The sequence below is a fragment of the Petaurus breviceps genome, unplaced genomic scaffold (genome assembly GCF_028583685.1).
Source record: "Petaurus breviceps papuanus isolate PSGF00001 unplaced genomic scaffold, PetGlider_PUasm1.0 90977, whole genome shotgun sequence".
Lineage (NCBI taxonomy): Eukaryota > Metazoa > Chordata > Mammalia > Diprotodontia > Petauridae > Petaurus > Petaurus breviceps.
Window position 1 is genome coordinate 41720779 of NW_027187391.1, and position 25150 is coordinate 41745928.

The following is a 25150-nucleotide window of genomic DNA, read 5'->3' on the forward strand; positions in this document are numbered from 1 at the left end:
AAAAGACTGGCCTGCCCTCCAGGTTTTCATAATCTAATGAGGTATACAACATGTATACCACAAACTATTTGCGGAATAAATAAATTATTAACAGAGGGAAGTGTAGTGCCAATGCAATATTTACAGCTCCCACAATTGTGATAAAGACCAGGACTATAAATATCATATGACATTCAATTGCAAAATATACCAAACTCTCCATTTAGAGGACAGAACTGAAGCATTTATTTAAACACCAAAAAACTGAATCCCAAAACCAATTCCATCATAGTACCAAAGATATTCAGAAGCCATAATAACACTGTGAGCCACAGCATCCTTCAGCCTTCCCACAAACCAATCCAAGATCAATATTTACTCACAAACCTCTCTTACTCCTTGCCTGAGCACCTCTCTCTCCCACTGTCTCTCTGGCTTTGATTTTCCTTCAGCAAACTCCTCTCACCACTGGCTCCATGTGATTACATTCAACCTGTTACTTTCAAAGAAAGGAAGGTCTTCAAATTCATTACAGGAAGACACTAGAATTAAGAGGAATTTGCCTGGAATATACCCCCTTCTCATACGGTTGTTAGTATTTTCTTCCTTGTAGCATTTACTCATTTGTGTACTTGTTTTCTATTCAGCAGAACATAAGCTCCTTGAGGGCAGTGATTATTTTGTTTTTATCTGTGGCTACCTGGGTCTTCTTCTGTATGGTGCTGAGACTTGTGTTCTTTGCCATTACTTGATGTGGGAGACATCAGTTTCAGCTGGAGGTCCTTTTAAGAACCTGGTCTGGAGGATTTTTTGCCTAGGAATTTGGTATTATGTGTGGAGGTTGTATATGTAGTAGATACATAAAAAATGCTTCATGAATTGAAATGGGCAAAACCTATGCCAGATCAGATATTTTCTCATTATATTTTTAGGAGTTACAATCAGTCATGAAGATTTGAGCTCAACATGCTTGAGCATCTTATACAATATAACTGATTAAATAGTCCAGTAGCCTAGTGTGATTATTTTTGAGTGTAATAAAAGGTATAAAACTAGAATTCAATGTTGGTGACATTATTTCTGTGAGGATACTAATTATTTATGGAATTGGCATTGTTTTTTCTCCCTTGTTTTTCTTCAGCTTTCTTGAAATAAAAATGAAATATAAAAATATTACCATGCTTACTCTTTTTACTGTTTACTCCATTCTGTCTCTCCCCATCTCCTTTCATTATATTCCTCTCTCACCACTTAATTTCACCTTTTACGTATCATCCCTTCTTGTTAAATTGGTCCTGTGCCCTCTATGTATGCCTATAAACATATATACATTCACATATGTATTCATATGCCCATATATCCTCATATATAGACATATATATTTCTATTCCCTTCAACTGTTTTCATGTTGACAAAAGTTTCATCAGTTACAATTGTTGTTTTTCTATGTAGGAATGTTAATAGTTCAACTTTGATAAGTTCCTTATGATTGCTTTTCCCTGTTTATCTTCTCATGCTTCTCTTGCTTCTTGTATCTGAATGTCAGATTTTCTATTTAACTCTGGTTTTTTCATCAAGAATGCTTGAAAGTCCTCTATTCCACTGAATGACCATATTTTCCCCTGAAACATGATATTCAGTTTTGCTGGGTAGGTGATTCTTGGTTTTAATCCCAGCTCCTTTGACCTCCGGAATATCATATTCCAAGCCCTTCGATCCCTCAGTGTAGAAGCTGCCAGATCCTGGGTTATTCTGATTGTGTTTCCACAATATTCAAAGTGTTTCTTCCTGGCTGCTTGTAATATTCTCTCCTTAACCTGGGAATTCCAGAACCTGGCTATAATATTCCTAGGAGTTTTCTCTTCTTCACATGTACTTTGCTGGATATAATAATAGTGTATGAAAAGCTGAAGTACTATGAATTTTTTCATAATCCTAATTGATTTCTGTCTTTTACTTATTATTTTAGCATGTTAGCATAAAATAATGATTGAGTGGCACAGTATTCTTTTACTATTGTACTCATAGTAGCTTTGAAAATATTTTAGAATTTATTAAGTAACGCATTACCAGATTTTTTTTTTACCCCATCTAGCAGATATTGTTCAGTTCAGTCAAAACTTAGTAGATTTGTTTCTATTGATAAATGATTGGGGTTTTTTTTTTTTGTGCTAACTGGAAGCATTTCTATGCATTATTATGCAGAAGAAACAAAGTTTTCCATCTCAATTGATACAAATTTTTGGCCTCAGTGATGCTATCTTTTTTTCCCTAAGGGAAGGAAGCCTGTATCCTCTTGACCTGTCCTCCTCAAGGATCTCTGATTCCTCTTTACCCACCATCAGCAGTGGATAGCACTTATTAACCTATGTGTGTGTGTGTGTGTGTGTGTGTGTGTGTGTGTGTGACAGAGAGAGAGAGACAGAGAGACAGGGAGAGACAGAGAGACAGAGAGAGAGAGAGAGAGAGAGCGCATCCATTCAGGCATGTTTCTGCATGCAAGTGTGTATTAAAGCTATGGAGAACTCAAGAATATGGCTGAAATGACATAATATGCCCCCAAATTATTTTCATTTTGTATTGTTTGTATATAAATGTACAATTTTAAGTCCACTCTTCTGAAATTTAATTTTAAAGATAACTAGAGCATTCTGTTTTAAGCTGTTTTCCAGTCACATTGCAATTATACCTTAGCTAATATTAAACATTTCCTCATTTGAAGAAACTAACAAATTATTTTGAGGCTAGATCTATTTATTTTGTTTTAAAATGTTGCATTTTATACTTTGAAAATTAATGGAAAGGGAAATTAATTTTCCCTTTCTTTGTTTTCTTTGCTCAGAAAAGGAAGTTTTCTGAAAATGGTCCAATAAAACATAGGTATTAATTTTAGCTGCCCATATGCATGGGTGGAGGCAGTTTGGTGGCTAAGTGGATAGAGCACCTGACCCAAAGTCAGGAAGACCTAAGTTCGAATCCAGCCTCAGGCACTTAACTAGCTGTGTGACCCCAGATAAGTCAATTGCTCTGTTTACTGTAATCCACTGGAAAAGAAAATGGAAAACCACTTCAGTATCTTTACCAAGAAAATACCATGGACTGTGTGGTCCACAGGATCATAAAGAGGAGGAAATGACTGAATGACTGGACAACAATAACATTTGCCTGAGTAGATGATTGAAAAAGCATTTATTATATTTATTCATCACAGTTTATTGATCCATTTCCTAATTTATGGGCACCCATCTAATTTCCATTTCATTGTTACAACAAAAAGAGCTGCTATAAATATTTGTGTATATATAGGATCTTTTAACTTTCTTTAGTTCCTCTGGGGAAGCCCCAGTTAGTTATATCTATGACAAAGGGTATGCATAGTTTAGTGACTTTTGGACATGGTTCCATGTCACGTTCCAGAACGTTGAATCAGTTCCATAGTTCCATCACCAGACCATTAGTGTGCCTGAGGTAGAATCTCAGAGTTTTAGTTTGCATTTTTCTTTTACTAATTTGAAACATTTTTTCATATGATTGTTGATAGCTTGCATTTCTTCCTTTGAGAATTGCCAATTTTCATATCCTTTGTTTATCTATTAAAGAATATCTTGGGTGGCGCATTGAATAGACTGGAGTCAGGAGGGCCTGAGTTCAATTCCAGCCTCAGACACTTAACACTTATTACCTGTGTGACCTTGGGCAAGTCCCTTAACCCCAATTGCCCTGCCTTCCCCCCTCCAAAAAAAAATCTTTTTTCTTTCATGTTTGCATAACTTGCTCAGAAAAACTTGATATTTTTCCCTTGCTCTTTTAATTTTAACTGCATAGTTTTGTTTTGACACAAACTTAATTTTAACCACATAGCTTTGTTTGACACAAACTTTTTTATTTTTTAAAATTTATTTATTTTTAGTTTTCAACATTCATTGCCAGAAGATTTTGAGTTACTGTTTTTCTCCCCATCTTTCCCCTACCCCTGACCCCAGAATAGCAAGCCTACTGAATACCCCTTCCCCCAGTCTGTTCTCTCTTATATTCTCCCACATCATCCCCCTAACTTTCTAGTAGGGCAAGAAGGATTTTTATACCCCAGTGTCTGTATATTTTTATTTCCCAATTGCATGTAAAAAAAATAAAAAATAATTGTTTTTAAAACTTTTGAGTTCCAGATTTTTTCCCTTCTTTGCTCCTCATTCCATATAGGTTGTACATGTGTAGTTACCCAGATCATTACCATAGTTGTTATATTGTGAGAGACTAACTATATTTCCCTCCATCCTATCCCACCCCCCACTTAATCTGTTTTCTCCTTTGACCCTATCCCTTTTCAAAAATGTTTGCTTCGAACTACCCTCTCCCCCAATCTGCCCTCCCTTCTATCTATTTTCCTGTTGGGTAAGAGACCTAGGTGAGTGTGTATGCTGTTCCCTCCTTAAGCCAAATTCAGTGAGAGTAAGGTTGAGTCATTCCCTTTCACCTTCCTGCTCTTCCCCACTGTTGTAACAGTTTTCTCTTGCCTCTTTTATATGAGATAATTTACCCTAATCTATCTCTCCTCTTTCTCCGTCTTCCCATAAATTCCTCTCTCACCTAATTTTATTTTTTAGATATCATCCCTTCATATTCACCTCCTTCTCTGCCCTCTTTGTATGTATACATGAACATACATATGCCCACACTCACATATATATTTATATACACATACACCCTCCTATACATACATATATATAAAAGTATACATATATGCATATATATTCCCTTCAGCTATCCTTATACTGAGAAAAGTCTTATGAGTTACAATTATCATTTTTACATGTAGGAGTGTAAATAGTTCAACTTAATTATCATTTTTACATGTAGGAGTGTAAATAGTTCAACTTTAATAAGTTCCTTAAGATTTCTTTTTCCTGTTTATCTTCTCATGTTTCTCTTGCTTCTTGTATTTGAAAGTCAAATTTTCTGTTCTGCTCTGGTTTTTTCATCAAGAATGTTTGAAAATCCTCTATTTCATTGAATGACCATATTTTCCCCGGTAGCATTATACTCAAGTTTTCCTGGCTAGGTGATTCTTGGTTTTAATCCTAGCTCCTTTGACCTCCAGAATATCATATTCCAAGCCCTTTGATCCCTTAATGTAGAAGCCGCTAGGTCTTGTGTTATCCTGATTGTGTTTCCACAATACTCAAATTGTTTCTCCCTGACTGCTTTCAGTATTTTCTCCTTGACCTGGGAACTCGGGAGTTTGGCTGTAATATTCCTAGGAGTTTTCTTTTTGAGATCTTTTTCAAGAGATGATCAGTGAATTCTTTCAATTTCTCTTTTGTCCTCTGCTTCTAGAATATCAGGGCAATTTTGCTTGATAATTTCTTGAAAGATGGTGTCTAGGCTCTGTTTTTGATCATGGCTTTCAGGTAGTCCACTGGTTTTTAAATTATCTCTACTGGATCTATTTTCCGTGTCATTGATTTTTCCAGTGAGATATTTCATATTGCCTTCTGTTTTTTTTGTTTGTTTGGATCTGTTTTATAGTATCTTGATTTCTCATAAAGTTATTAGTTTCCAATTGCTCCAGTCTAATTTTGAAGGAGTTATTCTCTTCAGTGAGCTTTTGAAATTCCTTTTCCATCTGTCAAATTCGACTTTTTAATGTATTCTCCTCATTGGCATTTTGGGCCTCTTTTGCCATTTGAGTTAGTTTATTTCTTAAGGTGTTATTTTCTTCAGTGTATTTTTGGGTCTCCTTTATCAGGCTGTTGACTCGCTTTTCATGATTTTCTTGCATCATTCTCATTTCTCTTCCCAGTTTTTCCTCCACTTCTCTTACTTGATTTTCAGAATCCTTCTTGAGCTCTTCCATGGCCTGTAAGCAGTTCATATTTTTCTTGGATGCTTTTGATGCAGGACTTCTTACTTTGCTGTCTTCCCGCTCCATGCCTTGATCCTTTATGTCCCCAAAAAAGGATTCTGTGGTCATTTTGTGCTTCCTCAGCTTGTTATATTGCCAGCCAATTACTTGACTTTTGATCTCTTTGCCAAGGTAGAACTCTGCTTCCAGAATGGAGAGACCTTTGTCCCAAATTACTGGGGTTTTCACAGCTGCTGGAGCTATTAGGAGGACACCCTCTCTGTAGCCTCCACAAGCTCTGGCTCACTGGTCACCCCAAGGACTACCACACCAGATCCAACCAGGTTAAAGCAAGAGCGATTACTCTCTGAATGGTCGCTTGGTCCCCCTATGATCTGCAGGCCAGGAGCTCCGGAGGCTGCCTCTGCACCTCTGCTGCTTCTCCCCGCGGCCCCCCCCCCCCCCCCCCCACCGGGGTAGGGGCTGGACTGCATTTTTTCTGTCTCCTCCCCCCTGCCCCCTTCCAACAGAGTTCTACAGTGACCTTTTACTTTGTCTTTGGTGTTTATGGGTTGAGAAGTCTGGAAACCACCACAGTTGCTGGTGATTCACTCTCCTGAAATCTGCTCCAGCCACTGCTGGTTTGGGGCTGCCCTGGGACCAGAACCGGGTGCCTCATGTAGGACTGCACTTGGCTCCCAGCTCAGTGCGATAGGCCCTTCCTGTCGGCGGGAGGTTTGTTTCTCTCTGTCACTTTGTGGGTTCTGTAGCTCTAAAGTTTGTTTAAAGTCATTCATTTTTACATATATTGGAAGTGACTGGAGCAGGACTTCACGCCAAGTTTGTAATTCTACCCAAACTTTTTAATTGCATGTAACTCCAATAAAGAATTTTGCATCCATCCAAAAAGTCCTCTGTGCATGTGTGTGTGTTTATGAGAGAGCAAGAATGAGAGAGAGATTAAAATTAAAGATTTATATGGAACATTTAGTTTTGATATAAATTGTTCTTACCTTACAAATTCAGTGGAATTAGTCAGAGAAGAAATAAAATAATTTTGGTGCATATCTAAAAATTTATGCTATTTTTCCAATCAAAATTCCTATTGTCTCTGTACCATTAAGTCCAGTGGTTATACAACAATAAGACTGGAAGGGAAAAAGAGAAGACTGATTAAAGGCACCTGTGAAGGAAGTAGAACTGTGTAGAGAGCCTAGAGATACTAAAAGAGCAAAGAAACACTAAGGAGGAAGGAAATATGAATATAAAACTCAGATACCTTCTCATAATTCTGTTTTATAAATCTTCTGAATCTGAATTAGGTTTCCAAAGGATTCTTGTAGAAACTTTTTAACAACCTCTATTCTTAAGTTGGGTAATAGATTTATAGATTCCCATAGTTTGAAGTGACTTGAGGAGTAATCTAGGCCAAATCATATCTAAACAAGAACTTTTTTTACATTGCCCAAAACTGGTTATTCAGCCTGTACTTGCAGACTTCCTTAAATGGGGAACTGAGTAAATCCAAAGGAAACCTATTCAAGTTCTGGACAGTTCTGGTGAGGAAGTTTTTCCTTGAGTGAAAATCTTCCTTCCTGAATCTTTGTACTTGGACTCTCATTTTGCCTTCTGGGACAAAATAAAATAAATTTAATCCCTGTTCTGCCTGTCACCAGACACCTGATGACAGCTATCATGTTTCTGCAATTCTTTTCTTGTCTAGGCCTGATGTCTTTAGTTCTTTTATAATTTTGAGTCTTAACTTTATCTTGGTTATCATCAGTAAGTACTCTAGTTTATAAATACCCTTTCTAAACTATGGTGCCCAGACCTGATCAATATACCTCTATTAATGCCAGCCTTAAGTTGTATTCCTTTTATTGGCTGCCATGTTTGTTGAATTACACTGAGCCTCTAGTTCACTAAAACCTTCTGGTATTTTTCATGGAAGTATTACCTCCCCCATTCTGTACTTGTATAATTGATTTTTTTTTGAGAAATCAAATATGCTTCATTTTAATTTTTAAAAATTTAAAGAAGGATAATTCTTTCATATGGAAAAAACCTATTATAATAGATACTGAAATGGAGGGAAGGTATAAAAGAATGTGCCATTGCTGGCCAGATGATACTGTGATTCTATTTTCCCATCAAAATGAAAATGATTCCAAAAAATAATACATAAAAACATTGCACATTGCACTTTTACCCATTGTCTACCATTTCAAATATGTGCTTTATGTGAAAGATAGAGAAGAAGGAAAAAAAACAAATAGCCAAACAAAATCTTTTACTGTGCAGGTTACAAGCTTAAAAGCTTTACAGTATCCCCATTATAAATAGTGAATATCATCCATATAGTTTAAATAAAAGATTTTCACTAAATAAATACTTCACATGATAATGTGTCAGTAAGTCAATGAGCATTTTATTAAATGCCTACTATATACTAGGCACTGTGCTTAGTGCTGGGGACACAAAGAAAGGCAAAAGACAATCCCTACCCTTAAGAAGTCCATGATTTAATGGGGGAGATAACATGCAAATAAATATGTGCAAATTGACTGATAAATAGAAAGTAATCAGCAGACGAATCACACTAGAATCAAGAGAGATCAGGAAGAGCTTTTTGTAAAAGGTGGGATTTTAACTGGGACCTTAAGCCAAATCTACCATTTGTAGGGCCGCCATACTAAGGTGGAGAGTGAATTTTTGGCAGCAGTGGTGGAGATGGGTGACTGGATGACCACTAGATTTTCACATTACCACCAGAGTTTAAATTTTCTTTTCTAAATCATTAGAAGTTATTCCGTTCTCAAACTCTGATCCTCTTTTGTCACACTATTGAGTTGGGAGGACTTTGCTGACATTGTTGTTTCCCATCTGTTGAAGAATGTACCAGAAGGAAACTTCAGTGCCCGATACAGCTAGTTGTGAAGTGGATAAAGGCCTGAGCCTAGAATCAGGAAAACTCAAGTTCCAACCCTGCAGCAGACAGTTACTAGCTGTGTGACTCTGGGCAAGTCACTTAACCTCTGTTTTGCCTCAGTTTCCTCAAGTGTAAAGTGGGGATAATAAATAATACCTACTTTTCCCAGGGTGATTGTGAGGATTAAGTGAAATAATATTTGTAAAGTGTTTAGTACAGTGCCTGATATGTAATAGGTGCTGTATAAATTATTTTTGAACTCAAATATATTGTTTACATTTACCCCTTGAAATTTCGTCATCTTATAAAGATTTGACCCACTGTTTTAGCCTGTCAGGGCTAACTGGAAGGGTCCATAGAAGTCCTCTCTCCAGTCCAGTACTTTAATTTTAAAGAAAAAAAAAAACTTGAGGCTCAAAACTTCATGTGAGGTAGGTCGCAGAATTGATAATTTGCAGTTTTCTAATTTCACATCTCTAGTGTTTTTACCATAGTACCACACTATACACTAAATTTGTCATTTAGTATATTTAGCTGTCCTTTTTTATTCTGTTATCCAGAAATTTTATAAACATGCTATCTGTCCTTGCCCAAGTCTTTGACAAAAATATGGACCTGAGCAAGGGTGAGTATCTTTCAACTAGTTCTGAATACACTGAACTCTGCTTTCATCCAGCCCACACATGACTGTCTTTTCTATAAGCATGATATGAGAAAACTTTCAAATACCTTGCTAAAATCCAGTTGTGTTCTTTTTTGTGAAATTCTCTATCTACTGTCTTGTATATAGTTCAGTAAGAAGTACAGGCTATTGATTGGATAGGATAGCCTTCACGCAGATAGATACCTTTAAATAAATTTTGGTGTCCTTGGGAAAGCCTGAGAAACATGAATGTTTATTGCATTTTCTTCTTCAGACTTCTATTACGGGTCTTGTCACTGCATGAGTATCTGTCCCAGGAACTGTTACTACAGGCATGGGCCATGCAGAATTTACAGTATGTTTAACTTCTGTTTGGAAATGATCAAAGCTTTATTTGCACTTGTGTGATATTATGTTGAACAAATGTGTATGAGAAAGGAAATGTCAAAGTCCACTAAAGTATTAAATATTGAAACATAATTTTGTCAAGAGATGGGGGAAGCATTAAGTGTGATATTCTGTCATAGGCTACACTGTTTATTTCATAGTAGAGTAAGAAATAGTGGTGGGGGAGGGACATGTTAAGAGTATTGTCATTACCTTTAGAACTTGTTAAGACCATCATCTCTTCTGGACTATTACAGTGGCTTTATTATTCGTCTCATTTCTTCAAATCTCTCACCTCTTCAGTCTATCCTCTGCATAATATAAGTCTTTTGTCTTAACATGTTAGTCCTTTGCTCAGAAATTTCCTGTGGTTCCATGCTGTCTTTTAAGATAAAATACAAACTCATTGCATTCAAAGATTTCTGCAGCCTTGCTTGCAACCTACAAGTCAGTCACAACTGCTCATTAAGTACCTACTCTGTGCCAGGCGTTATGCTAAGCACTGGGCTACAAAGAAAGGTTGAAAAATAGTACTTCTCAGAGAACTCACAGTCTCATGGGGGAGAGAACATGCAAACAGCTATGTTCATCCAAATATATACAGGATAAATGGCAAATAATCTCAGAGAGAAGGCACTAAGATTAAGGAGGATTTGGAAAGACTTTGTGGTAAAGGTGAGGCTTGAGCTAAGATTTGGAGGAAGCCAAGATGTGGAGACAAGGATGGAGACAGTTCAGAGCGTAGGGTACAGCTAGCTAGTGAGAACAGCAAGAAGCCCTGTGTCATTGGATGGAAAAATATCTTTCAGTACTCAGTTCATATTATTCCCTTTCATGTATTCTCAGTTTTAGCCAAACTAGCAGTTTCAAGAGTTCCAAATATTATTTCCTATCTCCCTGTCTTGGTACACTCAAAAACATAAGTGGAATAGAGTTCTTCCTCACCTCTATGTTTTATAATCTCTAGTTTCCTTCAAAGTTCACCTCAGATAAAATCTTCCACGGGGAGCCTTTCTTCTTCTAGTTGTCAGTTCCCTCTCTGTCTTGAAATTACTTCATCTTCACTTCTCTGTGGGTGTTTTATCCTCATAATCACCTTAAGGTAAGGGATTGTTTTTATTTTTGCATAATTGCAGTCCCTGACACAGTGTCTAATACACAGGTACTTTTTAAATGTTTGTCAAGTTGAAAGGAGTTTGATGCATGTATGTATATGCAACTTGTCTTGTATGCGGCACAGGAATTTTTATTTTATTGTTGCTGTTTATTCGTTTCAGTTGCGTTCAACTCTTTGTGACCTTATTTGGGGTTTCTTGGCAAAGATACTGGCTTAATGTAATGATGCCATTTCCTTCTCCAACTCATTTTACAGATGAGGAAACTGAGGTAAATAGGGTTAAGTGACTTGTCCAGGGTCACACAGATAGTAACTGCTACAGGGTTGGAATTTGGGTTTTCCTGATTCTAGGCCAGATTTGAATTCAGGTCTTCCTGATTCCAGGGCCAGTGTCCTATCTGCTGTGCCACTTAGCTGTCCATATTATTTATTTTATTACTACTGCTTAAATCTTTTCAAATAAATCAACCTCAAAAATAACTTGTCATTTCCATATACAAAGTAGTCACCTAAGTGTTAGTTCCTTTGGTGTGTTTCCCAGTTTCTTGCTTTTGTGTTCCAACTATTCAAAGTAGCTCTTTCTCTTCTAGTTGAGAGATATTTTTTGGAGGTCTGAGTCATTTGTGCAGTATATCTGATAAAGCACTAGAAGGCAATTTATTAAGGGAATAGTAACTGGTTTTTCTAATATTGGGAGCTAGATAACTAATTATTTTTGTGTGACCAAGAATCAGGAAGGATATATACTACATGTTTTTGTAGCCATTATCTCCCTTTTTCTTTCCTCTTTCACATTTATACTAATTATAGTACACAGTATAGAGTATAATTAGGACTCAACTCGACAGAAAAACAGATCAGACTTGAAAGTGTACATATTCTGAAAGCTGTGCAGTTGGGGAATACAGCAGAGCTCCCAGTAGATGAATGTGACTAAAAACCTCAAATCTCTGGCACCTACATACATGCAGTATTGCCCAGGCATATTGATTCATTTTAGAATGATTTTATAGCAAGGGGTATTATTCCATGAGCTTAGATAAAGCTGAATATTGCTTCATAATAGAAAGTGTTTTATAATAACTTTTTGTTGTACAGGTGCATTTAAAATACCTCACTGAATAGAAGTACTTGGGGTGGCCAGGTAGCACAGTGAGCAAGAGCACTGGCCCCAGAGTTGGGATGATCTGGGATTGAATCCGGGCTCAGATACTTAACACAAGAAATAACTGGCCGTGTAACCTTAATCAAGCTACTTAACCCCAATTGCTTTAAAAAAAAAAAGTACTTGTGAATCTTTCAACTTCTTCAACGAGCAGCATGTTTTCATCTCATAATAATCAGAAGAATTATCTTATCTTGGTATTGAGCAGAAATTAACATTTTTAAAAGATTTCATACTTGCAATTATTTTAGTCATACTACTTAGGAACTTTTTTGGCTATCTGATTTTCTAGTTGGGGTTTTCAGCCCTATGCTAGATTTCCTTTAGTAAAAGCAACTGAATTTTTCAGAAATACTACATATGGCAACAACTAGACACAAAAGATTGTTTGAAACCTCTGTACTGATAACAATAAATCTGTAAATTGAATTTGTCTAATCATACTTTGCCAGTATTATCATAGAATAGTCAGTTCAATTTCCAGCTGTTTCTAACTTTTCTTACTGATGTTTTGTTGCTTATCCTAGAGTAATTGCTTGTCTCCCAGAAAGTTCTGAATATATTCCCTCCCTTCTAGACTCGTCTTTTGCTATTTATCTTAAATGGGATAATGCATAGATTTTTATTTTATTTTATATCACTGAGAAGCATGGAGAGATTGGTTTATTAGGAATCTTAGGGAGAGTAAGAAAAACAGGGGAAAATGCTAGATAAATTATATACTCAATTATATAACTCAATTTATAACTTGAATTATAACTCAAAAAAGGTAAATGAGAACATTAGTAACTATTGACTCATACTTTTTCATCTTGGTAAAATTTTTTAAAATATATGTATTTGAAATGTGTACTTGAAAAATATGTTAATAGAACAGATGATCTCATACAAGTGGTACTCTCTAGAAGTTGACATCTTTATAATCATAGTTATTTAACTGGAGCAACAGCTGGAAGTTGGAAAGGGGTAGATTTTGGCTTGATGTAAGAATAACCTTACTCTAACAATCAGAGCTATCCAAAATCAAAATGAGCTGCTTCAGCATATATGAGTTTACATTTGTTCACAAAGATGTGTTCAGCACTTTCATGGAGGTAATTTTAGGCAAGGTCTAAATGGAAAAAATAGATAGCAAGGTTATATTTCCAGCAAGCTTCATGGTTATTCAAAAGAAATCACTGGTACAGTAGAGGAAGCAGAATCAAGGTGGTAACATGAAAGTCAGCAGTTTGCCCAGCTCATTGAGCACATGTCCCCTGGCACAACCTAGAAAATTGAATAGAACTAATTCTGATTTTGAAAGCCAAGAAAAAAATCATAATGAGTCATTTTCCCCATCTAAGACAGCTTAGGTAGACTGATAGAGAGGTCTGCCAACACTGAAGTAGGGGCTGGCCAGGAGTGAACCATAAGAGCATTGGAGATAGCAGCAGTGGTGGTGATGAGGAACATTCTAGCACCCAGGGATGGTAAGGATGTTGAGACTGAACAACAGAGCTAGAAACAACAGGCACCAGGGCAGAAAGATCTCAGGGGATCCCTAAATTGGTGATGAGAGCAAGAAGAGAATGGCAAGTTTTTTGCCCATTACCCAGTTTCAGGTCATGGTTCCACGGTAGAGAGGAACCGTCATGAACAAGAGAGGCTGTGAATGGAACAAGGAATAAGTTCCAGAACCAGAGCTGTGTGACTGAGACCAGGTGTGGGAGTAGAGTGAAGGGAGGAGAGGACTCATTTCTACCCTTTAGCTGTGTGGCGCCCCCCTGCCCTCCCACTTGCCCTCAACCTTCAGTAGAATAACCAGGGCAGGAAACTCAGACTAAAGGGGGAGCCAACAGTTCAGTCACTCTGAACACACTGAACTTCCCAGTGGATTAATTGTGACTGAATCCAGAGCAATCTACAGGAACTCAACTACACACAAACCAGCTGACCAGAACCTGGGTCAGGGACTTGCAGAGCTCAGACCAGGAGGGCAGTGAACACAGTTCTCCTGAGATCACACCACCTTTGGACCACCAAAATCTTCCAGGCCTTTAGGCTGAGTTGTGAAAGCACATAAGAAAGGACATAAGAATACAGAAGCTCAGATCAGACATTTTCTCTTGAAATGAACAGAGCCCCCCCCCCCAAAAAAAAAAACATAAAATGTTCAGACACCTCCCTTCCTTCTTCAGTGAGTTCACTATTTAGCTCATAGTTTTTCTCCCCACTTCAGCTCCTGCCTTTGTGCTAAAACACTTCAGTGTGCATATTAACACTTCCTCAAGTGCACTAACCACCTTCACTTTCCCAACCTACTCACCTCTCAGGAGCTATTCCTCTACCCATCTCAGCCATACACAAAGATACCCCTGATATTTCCATCATCTACAAATTTACCACCTCCACATTCAGGAATTCAATCTTTTTTTTTTTTTTTTAAGCAATCAGGGTTAAGTAACTTGCTCAAGGTTACACGGCCAGGTGTTTCTGGGTGGGTGCTAAGTGTCAGAGGCCTGATCCAATCCCCAGGTTGTCCTGACACTCCAGCTGGTGCTCTTACTCACTCTGCTACCTGGCTGCCCCCTGGAATTCAGTCTTGGCAAAACCCTACTCTTTGTCTACACCATGACCTCCAGTCTCTTGACCCCTCAGTTCTCTCCCAGCCCATCTCCCCTGCACTAGCCACTCTTTCTTCTTTTCCACTTTTGACCCTGTGTCTTCCTCTCTTGAGTCCCTTGCTCCCTTATCATACCAACATTCATGCCCAACCAAACATTAGCCTTTGATCGCTTCCACCATTTGTAGCCTTCACTGCTTAACACATGTTGCTGAACAAAGGTAGAGGTAATCATGTAGCTTTTCTGACTGGTTCCACTACAGATTTATGTTATACAACCTCAGCTGAACTCTTTCTGCTGCTAGGCAATCCTACTATACCTTCCTTATGAACTCACTATCCCATTCTCCACCTTGACTCTTCTAAACCTTTTTATTTCTCCTTGAACATCCCATGTCTTTCCCTCCCCCAACTCTCTCAGCTGAGATTTTTACAGAAAAAATTGAAGCCATTTGCCTCAAGCTCCCTCTTCCACCTAAAATTCCATGTTTACACAGTTCCCCCACCAACCTCTCTTAGTTCTAGTGCCTTCCCTATGCCAGCTATTTGTTTTTTATTCTGGATATAGCTTGTTTTGTATATATTTGTTGCACTGGCTTCTGATTACCTTCAGAATCAAATATAAAATCTACTATTTGTCAATTAAAACCCTTCACAAAGTTTAGCTACTTTCCCAGAGTTCTTACACTTGACTTCCCTTTTTGATCTAGCAACATTGCCTGCTTGACACAATCTAACATGACACATCATTTTCTGGGTCCATATCTTAACACTAGTTGTCTTTCATGCCTGACACTCTCTCCCTCTTTATCTTTGCTTCTTGGCTTCCTTTAAGATTCATCTCAAATCCCAACTTGTGCAGGAAACTAAAGTCTTTTCTCCTTCCCTAAATAGTCCTTTTCCCCTAACTTTATTTTTCATTTACACTATATATAGCATATTTGTACATAGTTATTTGCACATTCCATTCCATTTGGATATGATATCCTTGGGATGAGTGACCATGTTTTTGCCTTTCCTTTCTTTGTGGGCCTAGTGCTTATCACAGTATCAGTGACACAGTAAACAATTAATACTTGTTAACTGACTTAGTAACTGTTTGCATACATGGAAAGAAGTGAGGAAGAGTCAAGAATGACTTTAACTTTGAATTTCTATACCTGAGTGACTGGAAGGATGGTGATCCCTTAGAAAGAAATGGGGACAGTGCTAGAAAGAAGGGTGATTTTAGAAAGAGATATCAACTTCTGTATTTGTCATGTCAAGTTTGAGCTATCTGAGATATGCAGGTAGAGATATGCCACAAACAGTTGGTGGTATAGGGACTGAAGTTCAGAAGAGAAACCATGATTAGAAGTGTTTTTCTCTGAATAGAAAAAAATAATTAAATACATGAGAGCTCATGAGATCAAGAGTATAGAGAGAAGAAAGCCCAGGGCAGAGTTAATAATGTAGTCTTAGAGACAAAATATACAAGAAAAGCTAAATAATTATAGAGCTAAAAAATTGTACAGGAAATGTTACCAGGAAGTTTATAATTACATTCAGTAATTATTATTTTATATAGCATTGCATACGAAGAAAAAAAGTGTTTCCTTATATAATCTTATTTCATTTTCAAAAGAACCTTGCGGTATAGGTTTGGGTAGGTATTACTAACATCACTTCATAGATACCAAGGCTTCAGAAACCAGGACTTGGAGTATGTGACTCAGGACAAAGTTATTAGCAGCCAGGTCTAGGACCTAAGTTTCCTGATTGATTGAAAGCTTGTGTTCTTTCTCCTATATCATAGAGCATCTTGCTATAACTTCCTAAACCTTATTTTTCTTTTTTTGCCTTTTGAAGGGCAATTGGGGTTAAGTAACTTGCCCAAGGTTACATGGCTAGTTTTTTTGTGTGGGTATTAAGTGTCTGAGGCCAGAAGCAAACTCGGGTCTTCCTGACTCCGGGGCCAGTGCTTTACTCACTGTGCCACCTAGCCGCCCCCAAACCTTATTTTTCTTAACATCAACAGTCTTAATCTTACCAAAAAGACTTGCCAGGAACTAAGTAAATGACTGAGGCCACACATTCACTTTGGATCTTGAGGCCTGAGTCTTTTCTGGGGAATTTAGTGGTGGGAAGAGTGGCTAGCAGGTGCTTAGTAATCATGCCACATATGAAATGAAATAAAACTTAGTACTAGATTTGGCCTACATCCCAGAAAGTCACCATTGCTGATTAAATGTATAATACACCATAATTGAATATGCAGTAAAATGGAGTACTCTATAAGGGTTTTTTTTAAATAGCCAATTAAGTGCTGCCTGTTTGCTCAGCTTTTTCTGAAAGCTTGAATTCTGATCCCCCATGTCAGCTTTTCTATGGCATTCCTAGGATTTGATACCATACACATTACTCTTTCTGAGCTATGTGACGGGCTCCTATCACTTATGTCATCCACATGGGCACATATACCTCTTTTATCTAAGGGAATGGATTTTTTTTTTTTAAACACTTAGGAGGAAATGGTAATGTGCTCTTGATTAAGTATGCTGTCTTCTTTTTTTCCAGGTCTCTCTCAGCTTTATTTCATGGATGGTCTTCCTTTTTATATTTGTTTCCCCAGAACTCAGTACAATGCTTAGCACAAAGCAAGCATTTAATAGATGATTTTATATGCTTTTACTCGTTCTTTTACCAATTAATAATGCAATTAAATATGATAGGAATTTTTTCTTTATATCATGTCTAATCTGTTCTTTAAAATCTTGTTAGATAGGTGTTTTATTGACCTGATTTTACAGATGAAGAAACTGAGGTTACAAAAGGTAGGAAAGATCTGAGGCAGAATTTGAACTCAAGTATTACTCACTCCAAATCCAGCATTCTATCTCCTACACCAAAGATCTTTTTGGATTTCACTTATAGTATTTATCTTAATAGTAGTCATTCAAAGCTTTGTGTAATTCACATATGTTGATAACTATGCCATCTGTCTTCATTTCATTATGTTAAAATGATATAATTGTCTTCCCTGGAGGGATAGCATGACATAGTGGATAAAATTCTAGATTTGGCTTCAGGAAGACCTTGTTTTTCCTATCTTTCTAATATTTAGTAGCCTTGGATGACCAGGAGCAAAGTCCTTAACAACTTTCTGCCTTATTTTCCTATAAAATAGGGATAGTAAAACCTCTAGGACCTTTCCCACAGGATTGTTATGAAATGAGGCTTGCCTAAGAATGCTTTATAGATCTTAAAGAGTTTTATAAATGTTGACAATATTAATTGAAGTTTGCAAATGATGCAAAATGTAAATGACATTTATAACCAGATTTTTTAAAAGTTTAGGACACATATATATAAATTGTATATAATGCATTTCAAATTCTATGACAAGAAATGTATATAATGAAAAGAAGGCAAAATGTGGCCTGTGGTTAGCAGAATTGAAGTTATTAGCTATTAACAACTTATGGGGCTATCCACCCAGAGATTGTGAATACTTCTCTCAGCGGAATTGGTGAATGAGAACAGTTTGTTTCAATAACTGTAGAGATGGTTGAGGCAGGTGCTTTGGAGCTTGTAGAACTTGGTCAGACATCAAAGATGCCAATGTCATTTACTGTATCCTGAACCATTGCTAGTTGTCCTGATTTTTCTCTTGCCACTGAACTTTGATTACTCTGGAATAGAGAGTAAGGCTGATGGCTTCATGCAACTCTGCCTCACTTAAATCCAGTTCATGTACAAGTTAAGACATCACATGTGATGTCATTAGTCCTCTTCAAAAATGGAGGACAAACAATATCAGCATTTTTTTTCTGCCATAACACCTTACATCTGTTTAAGATATAGAGTGGTTGTAATGGAGTGGTATCAATGGAGGTGGCAATCATGCTAATGCGATAATAAATACTTAAGATATTGGATGAAATAAATTGTATTCTACAGTAGGGTTATGTTGAATAGGAAAAGATGACATCCTTTTTTTCCTGATGAAGCAAATTGGGAAAACTGCCTTCAGCAAAAAGCTTTTTGGAATTTTGGTCACAATCAAAGACAAAAGAGCAGACTGTGCACTCTCATTTATTGTGGGAAAGGCTGCAGGTTCCACTAATATTTCTTTTTGGTGTGACACATACGTTAGCGGTAGTAAGTTTTTGAGTTCTTCATGTAAAATCTCTAGAAACTTTTGCTTTTATCATTTCCCATCATACCCTCTCTCATAATGTTAGATGTCCTCATTAAAGGAGAGTTCTGTGCTTAAAAGCATAGCTTTGTGGAAGATAAGTAGCCTGTGTTAGGTGACAGAGCAGACAGAGCACTGGGCCTGGAATCAGGGATTGTGCATGAGAGAGTGAAAGAAAGGAGAGGGAGAGTTGAAAAAGGGGGGAATCAGTGTCCAGATACTTTGGAAAAAAGCTGACTGATAAACATTAATGCTTTTTAAATAAACTAAAATAATTTTTGTGAATTCAGATTATAGAATGAGAGTATGTCTACTAGTTTACTGAAGACGAAATAAATGGATTACCTTTTTTCCCCCCCTGGCTGATAGTTTGTCATTAAATATAATCTTAAGAAATGGTTCTTTTCCCTTGGTCAATGGAGATAGTCATCTGTTACCACTTTCTTTTCAGCTTTTACGGGAATTGAAGCACCCTAATGTGATTGCGTTACAAAAGGTGTTCCTTTCTCACAGTGATAGAAAGGTTTGGCTGCTATTTGATTATGCAGAACATGATTTATGGGTAAGTTCAAACTTCTCAATCATATTTTTGCTTTTTTCCCTGTAGTATTATTTTATTTGTGTGTTTGGTAGAGGTAGGCTGATACATAGAATGAGAAGTCCAGTCTACATGTTTATTGTTGTTAAGTGTTAAAATTTTATGTCTGCATCTTGCATGCATACGTATATATACATATATTTGTATACAATATTGATTATAATTTGTTGTAAAAATTTAGTATTACCTTATTTTGTTTCTGTAATACTGTACCGTGTCTAAGAAATGGAGTTAACATGTTTTTTAATATTTGATAATAAAGCTTACTGATAAAAAATTGAAATTCATGTTTACTTGATGGTACATATAGATTTAACTAGTAGTCTACATTTGCTGTTGAGCAAATTACTTGACTTCTTAATTGCCCCCAGGCAGCTATTTTAAGATTAAAAGTTGCTGAGAATTTGCTAATAACTTTGATGGAGAAAATTTCCTCATCTGGAATTTCTCTGTATTGATCACTGAGCCATTCCCTATCCATATTCATAAATAGTTTACTTTCCAAGTTAAGGTTTAGCAAATATCAGATCTTAACCTTTTATTTACAGTTTTGTTTCTCTTTATAGAAATTTCTCAATTATAAGTTGATGTTTGAATTTAGTATGTTATGACAGTATACAGAAGAAACCAAATTTATACTTCTTGTCCAAAGTATATCCTAACTTTTTCAAGTACTCTAGAATATTAGATATTTTTAAAAAAGGTGACAAGTGGAGATGCTAAATATGGAAATATTGAGGTCTGTTGACAAGTCAGTCAGGGAGCATTTATCAAATCTTATCATGTGTCAGGCCTTGTGCTAAGCACTTGGGGTACAAAGAAAGGCAAAAATAGTTCTAGCACTTAAAGATTTAACAGTCTGTTGTTAAGTCTCATGATAAGACTGAATTATAATATAAATAATATGATGTAAGTTTTTTTGTTATGAATGTTTTATAAACCTATACTACATTTTAAAATCTTGATTATCGATTATTGATGTTATTTACTTTTATTCCGCAGTTCATTTAAAAATAAACTCATTCAACTTCCCCATCCCCAGCAAAGTTTCTGAGACTTGCAAATTTCATATTACTTATGGTAGATATTTGTGTGGGGTTTTGTCTAAGGCTATAGAATAAAGTATAATTTTCTAATATTATCAATTAAATGAATGTTTTCTGCTATTATAATAAAGCACTAGAATTTCTATAAGGAATATGTTTTACGTCTTCTGGTCCTGTATATGCACATCTCACTGGGATTGACTTTTACAACTGCCTGACTCTCAGTGACTGACTATAATATTAACCACTGGGATGAGTGATTAATTATGTGGCAAAAGAATGTAAATTATAATATGCTAAAGGCTACCAGCTATGCAGTATGTATTCTATTGCAAGGCATATTTTTGCTATCGTTGTTAATTGACACTACAAAATCAGGATTTTGTTTTTGTTAACTGAGAGTTTTTATTTCCATATTAACTGAGTAGAAAGAAGCTTGATTTTTCTCTGTCAGGAAAAAATTCAAGTCATCGAAACTATATCATTTTGAGGGTATAGACTATGAATGGAAGCAACTTGTCTTTGGATCATTGCTGTATATTTTGTCTCATAGCTGAAAATGGTGCTTTGTATTGGTCATCTTATAATAAAATATAAAATCTTTTTGGATTGAGCGATTTTTTTGGGTATCTCTTCTAGTTTAAATTCTTTCTTAATATCCACAGTAAGATTTACCAGCTTTTCTTCCTGTTTTAATAGCTTAGGTTTATTCACAATACACATTGAATTTTAATTTGTCTTAATCGAAGTTCTTTTCATTATTTATTGGTCTTGAGTGATCAAGAATTTAGAAACTGAGGAATTACAACCTTCTTCGTATATATGTGGGTGGGGGGGCGGGGTTGTGTGGAAATTTTTGTTTTCCAAGTTTGTACATAATTAAAACAACTTTTACAAAATTTCTAGCACATCATTAAATTTCACCGGGCCTCAAAAGCAAATAAAAAACCAATGCAATTGCCAAGATCGATGGTTAAATCACTGCTTTACCAGATTCTTGATGGAATCCATTACCTCCATGCAAACTGGGTGCTTCACAGAGACTTGGTAAGTACTGTTCATTTTATCAGATTAGTTATTATATTAAATGATCCAGTTATATGTTTTAAAAGTACATATTGATCATTGGTGTTCTTGCTGTTATTGTTGCTCAGTATTAATAAAAATTTCAAAAAAGGAAAACAAATGAGAGTTCTCAATGTTTCTATCCTCAAGATCTGAACTAAAACAATTACACTGTATCTGGTAAAAGACATTGGGATTATACAGAAGAGGCAAGGGAAAATGGTTACAATGGAGGGGAAGAATAGGAAGGCAAAAGGGAATGGGTCAACCTTATTCTCATTGAATCTGGCTTGAGGAGGGAGTGAAATACACACTAAATAGGGTATCTCACCCTCCAGGAGAATAGGGGGGAAGGGGATGATGGAAGGGAGGGCAGGCGGGGGCGGGGAGGGAAATTGGAAGCACCCATTTTTGAAAAGGGACGGGATCAAAGTAGAGAATAGAACAAGTGGGAGGTGGGATATGAGGGAGGGAAATATAGTCAGTCTTTTACAATATATCTACTATGTTATTGTTTTGCATTAGCCACACATGTACAACTTATACTGAACTGCTTGTCTTCCCAGTAAGGGTGGGTAACAAGAAAGGAAGGGAATGAATCTGGAATTGAAAGTTTTAAAATCAAATATTCAAATATATATGTGTATATATGTGTGTGTGTGTGTGTATATACTATTATTAATATTATCTTACATGTAATTGGGAAATAAGATATACAGGCACTGAGGCATAGAGATGCACTGGAAAAGTCAAAAGGGGTATTGGATAAAATATGGGAGAGAGCAGATTGGAGGAGGGAATATCCTGTGGGATTGCTATTTTGGGGTGGTGGGTAGGGGAAAAACGGGGAGAAAATTTGTAACTCAAAACAAAACAAAACAATAAAATAAAAGACATTGGGATTGCATTATCAACAAACAGGGATTTACCACATGGTAAATCATGGTAAGCTAATTTTTTTAGGAAAAAGCAACCAGAATTTAAATGTATTCTTTTATGTGAAAGAGCTTTTTGTTCATTGGGAAGTATTGATAATTGCGCTCTATATTAAGCGAAATAACATACATAAAATGCTTTGCAAAATTTGAAGCACTGTATAAATGCTAGATTTAATTATTACTCCTACTACTACTACTACTGCTGCTGCATTTTTCATGGGAATTCTGTAATGTAAAAGTTTACTATATTCTCTGTGTTTTTTTTGTTCATCACTTCTCCCTCTAACAAACTACCCTCTTTATTTGCAACCTTTTCTTTGGATTTCTTATACTTTAGTTAATTTTGTTAAATTGGTAGGTTTGTAGGCACATATGCTTATAGCTATGATTTATGTGATTTTTTAAATAGCTGGTGCTTTCTTCTGGTTTTGTCCAAGACTGTTGAAGGTAGTCTTCTAATGAATCATTCTTTTGGCTTTTGGAGAGTACTATGAATATGATTTTACTATATTTAATGTAGGTATGTCAGTATAAGCCAGCCAAATGTGCTCAAACTTTTTCAGTTGATGAGTAAATGTTTATTATCAAAAGTAATGAATGAGATGGAGAGTACTCATTTAGTACCATCTGGTATGGAAAGATCCTTGTTATAAATTCATGCTTTTTCCTATTGGTGCTCATTCCTCAGTTCATCAAGATCAGGGTTAAAGTTGAGTTCAGTAATTTAAACATTTATTAAGTGCCTGTCATATTCAAATTACTGGACTAGATACTGTGGGATAAAGGAGAAAACAGCCCTAACTTCAAGGAGCTTATATTCTTTTGGGATATGGAAGATTGTTGTAGCAGAGAACATACTAGGTCTCAGAAAAATTCATACAAATTAATCTAAGAAGTAATTCTTTCCTGAACAGTGGGACCTTGGAGAAAATGGGTGGAGTTGCAAAGGGATTACGTTCTAGGAATGGGGATTACTTGAGCAAATGAGGCAAAAGGAAATTTAATGTTAAGTTCAACAAGCAAATGGGACTTAATTAAATTGAGCTAAGTACATCCATTACAAATATGTTGTCTAATATCATTTGAACTTCCCTTCAGTAAGGCAATCTGCTTTTATACCCCCCTAATTGATTCTCTCTCTCTTTTTTTTTTTTTTTTTGCTTTTTGGAGGGCAATTTGGGGTCAAGTGACTTGCCCAAGGTCACATGGCTAGTTTTTGTATTGAGTGTCTGAGGCAGGATTTGAACCCAGGTTCTCCTGACTCCAGGGCTTGGTACTCTATTCACTGCGCCCCCTAATTGATTCTCTTTCCCCACTCTCTACAAAAGGTGTTATGGATCTTCTCTTTTCTCAAGAATTCCATACCCATCCTTCCTTCTGTGCTCACAGTAGAGGTCTTATCTTCATACTGTAATGAAAAAATAGAAAGTTTTTGCTATGAGTTCCCTTTCTCTATATCTTAGTACTACTTGACATTATCCCCACGTTCTTGATTCCCTGGCTCCTGTCTCTGAGAAAGGTCACTTCTGATAAATGGCACGTTTCTTTGCCAAGACCAGTTTCTCTACATCACCTTTGATCCCATCATCTTACATTTTTTTCAGCATATTACCCCCATAACCATCTCTTCTTAATCTTCAGACTGCCTTTGTCTCTTATTTCCTTCCCTATAAATATGCCTAGGTCTCCCTCATCTTTAAACCCCCACTAGACCCTACCATCACCTTAAGCTATTTTTCTTATATGTCCTTCCCCTCATAACCAAACTCCTAAAAAAGATGTCTTCATTTGTTGCCTGTCCCGCTTTTCTTTTTATTTTTCAGTTCTGTAATCTGGTTTTCAGTCTCATCACTGGTCCCTCTAAAATTTTTTAAACAGTGATCCTCTTAATTGCCAAATGTGAAAATGTGATGTCTTTTTTCAGTTCATATTCTTTTGAATATGAAATTTTCAATATGAAAATAAGAAAAATGAATTTTCTACAGCATTTGATATACAGTTGACCACTTTTCTCTTCCTATATACTCAGTTTTCTCTGGGTTTTCCTGACATTCCTCTCTGACTCTTTTCTTACCTTTCCTCTCAGTCTCTTTTACTGGTTCATTATTCATATCACAACTTCTTACTGTTTATAAATCCTAAGACTCTGTCCTCAGACCTTTTCTCCTTTCTGTCTATACTCTGTAGATTGGTGACTTCATCAGCTCCCATGGGTTTAATTCTCATCTATATTCAGATGATTCATGTATCTATATATCCAGATCTCATCTCTTTCCTGAGCTCCACTTACACATTGATCCTTTTCTGTTGGACATTTAAAACTGATTATCTTGTAGGCATCTTATACTTAACGTATTGAAAACAGAACTCATCTTTCCCACACACACCTTTCTTCTAATGTCTTTATTCTCAAGTCAGATTTGTAGCATTATACTGAACCTCCTCAATCATTATCCCATCCCATATCCAATTGCTTCTCAAATAATTTCTCCTTATACAACATTTCTTGCATCTGTTTTCCCCTTCTCTACCTAGCTTCAAGGAGTTTATATTCTTTTGGGATTTGGAAATTAAGACCCACCTCTCGAATCTACCATTATCCTGGACTATCTCAGTGCCCTTCTAATTGATATCTCTGCCTCCAGTCTTTTCTTCTTCTAGT

At 36.4% G+C, this 25150-nt stretch overlaps 1 protein-coding gene across 10 annotated transcripts in view; it reads left to right on the forward strand.

Moving 5' to 3' along the window:
- Window positions 1-25150, forward strand: part of CDK19 (cyclin dependent kinase 19) — a 238585-nt gene that overhangs the window by 129335 nt on the left and 84100 nt on the right. For all 10 annotated transcript variants that reach the window (XM_069077058.1, XM_069077059.1, XM_069077065.1 and 7 more), the window contains 2 exons: window positions 19293-19403; window positions 21392-21532. In XM_069077058.1, coding sequence (XP_068933159.1) covers window positions 19293-19403; window positions 21392-21532 — 252 coding nt within the window. The remainder of the gene's footprint in view (window positions 1-19292; window positions 19404-21391; window positions 21533-25150) is intronic.